This window comes from the organism of the source record quoted next, unplaced genomic scaffold (genome assembly GCF_019419815.1).
Source record: "Pyrus x bretschneideri cultivar Hongxiangsu unplaced genomic scaffold, Pyrus_bretschneideri_v1 Contig96, whole genome shotgun sequence".
In the NCBI taxonomy this organism is placed as follows: Eukaryota; Viridiplantae; Streptophyta; class Magnoliopsida; order Rosales; family Rosaceae; genus Pyrus; species Pyrus x bretschneideri.
The window spans coordinates 324,450-330,766 of record NW_025999838.1 but is presented as its reverse complement, the minus strand read 5'-3'; the positions used below and the strand labels follow the sequence as shown (position 1 = coordinate 330,766).

At 37.1% G+C, this 6,317-nt stretch overlaps 1 protein-coding gene across 1 annotated transcript; it reads right to left on the bottom strand.

The window, feature by feature from the left end:
- Positions 1 to 4,502: 4,502 nt before the first annotated feature.
- On the bottom strand, positions 4,503 to 5,959 carry LOC125473767. The gene is made up of 5 exons (XM_048577049.1): positions 5,662 to 5,959; positions 5,315 to 5,508; positions 4,956 to 5,150; positions 4,811 to 4,850; positions 4,503 to 4,669 (listed from the first exon to the last, which is right to left on the bottom strand). Exons 1-5 carry the CDS (start codon positions 5,957 to 5,959, stop codon positions 4,503 to 4,505), a joined length of 894 nt encoding a protein of 297 aa, XP_048433006.1.
- Positions 5,960 to 6,317: the final 358 nt, after the last annotated feature.

The following is a 6,317-nucleotide window of genomic DNA, read 5'->3' as shown; positions in this document are numbered from 1 at the left end:
TTTTTTAAAGGGTCTATGCCTTGTTGTCAACCAAAAAAAAAAGTCAGCATACTCTTCTTACTTATTTCATGGATTAAATAATAATTTTTGTAGTGTTAATAGCACTTCCCGAAAAACTATCCTAACTATTTAACAAATGAAATTACGTTAATAACCCATTATGTGCGAGAGGTTTGAAAATAATTTCAGGGACCTAATTTCATTCGGTGATAATTCAGAGACCAAGGGCTAGTTTGGTATTGTGCTTTTAAGAAAATTAATTTTGCTGAGCTATGAGAATAAACAACTGTAAAATAAAGTTGTTGAGTATTTGATAAACATTTTTTTTTTGTAAAAAAAAGTGTCTGAGTGTTTGGTAAACTTTTATATAAATTGTTGTGAATATGTTAAATGACTAAAAAATATGTGTTATTTAATGTAATATAATAATTGTCAAAGAGAATAATATAGGGGCAAGGATTGTAATTTTGTAAAATATATGGGGGTATAATTGCCATTTTAAAATTTCATTAAATGGACATTGATTACTATGCTTTGAAAAAAAAAAAAAACACTTTTTTTAGATGCATGGTAGACCCTGCTTCTACTTTTCTATAGTCATTAACAACAGTTTTTTTAAAAAGAATTTTGTTTTTTGTTTTATCAAACATATTTGATATTCAAGATTTTTTTAATAAATTTTTTTTTTTTAAAGCACCACAATTCCAAACTAGCCCTAAATCGACAGTTCATCCTTATTTGTTTAGAGTTGAGTAAATTTTTATGGTTAACCAATGAGCAAATTACATGAAAAATGTAAATACATAGAGCAAAAGAAGAATTAAAGAAGGAAGAATTAGGAAAGAGAGAGGGAGAGAGAGTTGGTTTCACGTGCAATGAAATGGTGGTGTGGTGGCCGATCGATGCCTTTTTTTGGTTTGCTTGCTTACTTTGGATCTGATGCACCTAAATTTCAATGCAAACTCTCTCTCTCTGTCTTGTCACTTGATCGAGATAGAGAAAGGGGTGGGGATTGGTAAAAGAATGTTGCTTGCTTATTAATGAAGGCCATTGGTGCTTTGATTTTGGGTTACCAAAATTGATTACTTATAAAGATTTTAAATTATTTTTTAAAAATGGATCAGCTAGCAGCTTCGCTACAAGATTCCTCCCTTTCAGCTGTCAGCAATACTCATAGAGGCATTTTAGTATTTTCTTAACCACTATCATGTGATTCACAAACACCGAAAATCGAATCCAATACGTGATTAATTCTAAAGATAAAGGTGTCATTTGACCTTATCAACTAGTTTTTATTTATTTTTATTTTGTGTGTGTGTATATTAAGGAACTTGACTTGTTAAAATTGGTCCCTCTATTGTCTAATACCGTCTGATTTTCCGTTAAAATGTCAGATGTTAGCAATGTAGACCAATAAAAATACTTTACACGGAATAAAAATTATTAAAAAACACTTATGTTAAACAAAAAAAAACAATATAAATGCTAGATTATACTGTAATTAAATATAAACATTTTCTAATTCATTAAAATAAAATAAAAACTTAAAAAAAAATATACATTCATATGATACACCCCGACCCGGATTGTCCGCTAGGACTCCGAATCGAGCTGTGCTAGCCGACACCTGGAAGGTGACGAAGCCATAAATATGTGATAAAGTGTAAACTACGAATAAATTTAAACCTAAAAGTGCCTTAATATACGAGTGCACGGTGAGCGGGTATGGACCCATTCACACGTGATACCAAGCATAAGTAAAGTATAGCAAGGTAAGAAAATGATTATACCCTCATAAGAAGCCACCTATACTGAGAAGGGTCACGAATCCTCATTGATACGGAAACTTTGCTACTAGAACCTAGAGGGGCGCAAAATAGAAAAATGTGAGTGGGCGAAAACAAAGTTTTGAAAACACATTTCACTTTTCAAATATAATAACCCCTCACTAAAAAACCTATATAATTCCCCAGAAAATCATACTACGTAAGTATGAAATCAAAAGTATACTAAAAGTAAATTTCAGAAGTATACCATGACACAACATCTCATTAGCAATATAAATAATCATGTGCTTAATAACCCATACTAGTACGCAAGTCGGAGTCACCTATGGTGACCTGTACGACTGCACTTATATCTCATTATTTAATGCTAGCTCATAAGTCGGAGTCACCTATAGTGACTTGTACAACTCATCCATATCTCATCAATCGATGCTAGCTCATAAGTTGGAGTCACCTATAGTGACCTGTATAACTCATCCATCAATATCCAAGTAATATGTTAGCCAGATCCACCTTTTGTTGCCTGTACGGCTAAACGTATAGCTCATCACATATCCCTGCACACGTCGGAACCACCTCTAGTGGTCTGTACGACAGAACTAGGTGTAAATAAGTACACTTAAGTTCTACGATCACGTGAAGACTATGTGAATAATCGCGGGTCGCCTACGAGTCGAAACCATTTGTAGTGGTCTGTACAACAGGATTGTGCACCTACCTTGGATCCAAGGTAAGCGTAAGGTGCGGGAGGTGAACATCATCTGAAGGACTGTGCCCTGGCCAAGGGCGGGAGCACTAACACCGGGGTGCAAGTTTATGAGCTCTAATTGCATCTATTATAACATGTACGACTCATGGGCAACCTATATAACAGTGTTGGAGTTGCTTATCATTGCAACCTGTATGACAAGGTCGGAGTTACCTAAAGCATAAATATAGTCATGCCATAACTCGATCATTTCAAGTAATGCCATAAACTCACCTGAACTTACCTGTGCATCATGTGTTCCTCTTCGCACTTCAAAGCATTCACAGTAATTACTCATAGGTACTATACATATGGATATGCCATGATGCAATCTAACACTCAACCATGTCATAGCATTTACCAATATATACATATATATAACATGGCGAAATATGCATAATCTGTAATGCCCCATTCCCGAACTATTTATTTCGGGAATAATTATCGGGAACAAGTCCAACTAGATATTTGTTTAATCAACTATCATTACTTACAATTCTTTACTTCAATCTCTCAATTCCTCACATATTGTTATTGTCTCAATTATTGTATGACTACATCTAACATCTCGTTAGACTACCCACATGCCCTAAACAAGGATCAAGCCATTCGTAGTTCGCATTAATTATTGTAGGTAACATGCATAAATCAACTCAAACACATTTGTGGAATTATCAATCATATGTATATGTACGATAGAAAAGAAATGACCCACTCACTGATATGTAGAAGGGTCGTAGCCCCCAAGCCTCGCTTGCCTACGCTCGTCCTCAGGAAACGTCTCCCCTAAGCGAAACAACTATTTTTAACGTTATTTTAAGCACATACTCAAAACTAGGTAATAACTTCTCATACATTGCTCAATTGGGATGTTTGAATATACCAATGTGATCTACTAAACCCCATGAACATCCCCATATTTTTAGAAAAAATTTTCGATCACCCACACGCCCTCACGCACCGGCCAAGGCAAGGCCACACGTACGAAAACCCTAACGGCGTTAGGGAATATACTGTTAAATATACCTGATACCGTTAGTAACGCCGTTAGTATATTCCGTCAAAGTTGATGGAATATTCTTCGTCTTCTTCGATGATCCTCGCCGGAGCCGCCGTTAGCCGTCATCTGCGATTGCCGGATTCTGAAAAATTTTCAAATCTTCATATCTTCTTCATTTCTCAACCAAAATTCATGAAATTTCCACCAAAATGAAGCTTAGGATGAGAAGAACACAATCTTATCACTTTGAGGTCCTAAAACCAACGGAATCTCGCAGGAAAAATTTGAGGAAACCGGCCAAACCCTGTAACTATATAAACCTGAGTGTTCTTACGTCAAAACCACTCCAAAATTGATCCAACGTGCTAGAAAAGCAAGAATATTACCTTCTTAAGTCTCAAAACCACTTAAAACATTCACAATCATGTTAGAGGAAAATCAGCCCTCACCGAAGTTTGGGTAACTCGAGTTCCCATGAACCGTTCGTCGTTCCAAAGGTACTACTCAACTCATGAAGTCATGAGGAGTACGATGGTGGTCTTAAACAACTCGATCCGTGAGATATGACGAGAGTTGAGGAGATGACCGTACGAGTGTACGAACGAATTGAAAAATCCGAGAGGGAGGAGAGAGAAAGAGGGGGTCAACAGGATTGGATGTATTTGTGCGAGTGTGGTCCAGTTGGCAACCAAACAAAACCAACAAAATCTTACTTCCAATTGGGTCTAAAAAGTTAGGAAGAAAAATAGATTGGTCCAAAAGCTTAGCCCATTTACACACACAACCACACAACGTTCAAGGGCAAAATGGTCATTTCAAGCTATCGAAAATATATTTCGAGACGGGCTATCACAACCTACCCCCCTTAAGAAAATGTCGTCCCCGAAATTTCATATAATAATGTAACAACCCACTAATAACCATAAAATAAGCGTGGATACATTTCCTTCATACGCTCATCTGTCCCCTAAGTGGCTTCCTTCACCGAGTGATTCATCCACAAAACTTTCACTAAACGCACGTTTTTATTCCTCAGAACCTTATCCTTCCAATCCAAAATCGTCACTGGTTCCTCTTCATAAGTCAAGTCTGGATTAATTTCCAATGGTTGAGGAGGTATCACATGTGATGGGTCTGAAACATAATGACGAAACATGGAAACATGAGAAACGTTGTGCACTTTAGATAACTCGGGAGGCAACTTAAGCCTGTAAGCAACTTTATCGACTCACTCGGTGATTAGATATGGTTCGATGTATCTAGGACTTAGCTTACCCTTTTTCCCGAACCGTACCACACCTTTCCATGGCGATAGCTTCAAAAATACTCAATCACCCACTTTATACACTCAATCAGTGGCATGCTTGTCTGCTAGACTCTTTTGTCGATCCTGGGCCGCTTTCAAGTTAGATTTAATTACCTGAGTATTCTGAGTAGTCTCATCTACAATCTCGGGGCCCACCAAAACTCTTTCACCAACTTCTAACCAACATAATGGCGTACAACAAGACTTGTCATAAAGTACCTCAAAAGGTAACATACCAATCCTCGAATGGTAACTATTGTTGTAGGCAAACTCCATCAAATCTAAACGATGATGCCACTCATCACCAAACTACAATACCAATGATCTCAGTATATCCTCCAATGTTTGAATAGTCCTCTAAAATTCTCTGGATGATATGTCGTACTATAAAGTAACCTCGAACCAAGAGCCTCCTGAAATGTCACCCAGAATTTAGAAGTGAATCTAGGATCCCGATCCGAGATAATACTGACTGGAACCCCATGGTACTTAACAATCTTCAATATGAACAATTCAGCTAATCGGCTTAAAGAATATTTCTCCCTTACTGGAATAAAGTGTGCTGATTTAGTAAACCGATCAACAATCACCCAAACACCATCATAACCATTCCGTGTACGAGGAAATTTATACAGAAATCCATTGTAATATTTTCCCATTTCCATCTCTGGAACAGGAAATGGCTGCATTAATCCAAATGGCTTTTTCCTTTCAACTTTAACCTGCTAACAAATGGCACACCTACTCACATACTCAGCAATTTCTTTTTTCATGCTCGGCCAATAATAAAATGGTCGAATGGTATGATACATTTTAGTACCTCCAGGATGCATCGCATATGCCGAGATATGCACTTCATTCAAAATTTCTTTCTTTAATTCCACATTATTCAACACATACATTATGTTCTCCTGTATAAGCATGTCATCAGTCTCCCGAATTCTGAGATCTTTCTTTTTCCCTTCATTTCTTGCCCGAATTAACTCTTGAATTCCCTCATCATTCATTTGAGCCTCAAGCACTCGATCAATTAGTATCGGCCTGACCTGAAAATTAGCAAGTAAAGCTTCCTCTTGTGCTTCCACCCCTAACTTCACTCCAGTGGACCTCAAATCCATAAGAAGAGGAACATGACAAGCGTGCAAAGCATTAATTCTCCCTTAAGGCTTCCTACTAAGTGCATCTGCCACCACATTTGCACGACCAGAGTGATACTCAATCATGCAATCATAATCACTGAGCAATTCAATCCATCTTCATTGTCGAAGATTAAGATCCCTCTGAGTGAAAAGGTACTGAAGACTTATATGATCCATAAAAATCTTACATTTTTCACCATAAAGATAATGTCTTCAAATCTTCAAAGCAAAGACAATAGCTACTAACTCAAGATCATGAGTAGGATAATTCATTTCATAAGGCTTCAACTGTCACGACGCACAAGCAATCACCCTACCATGCTGCATCAACACACAA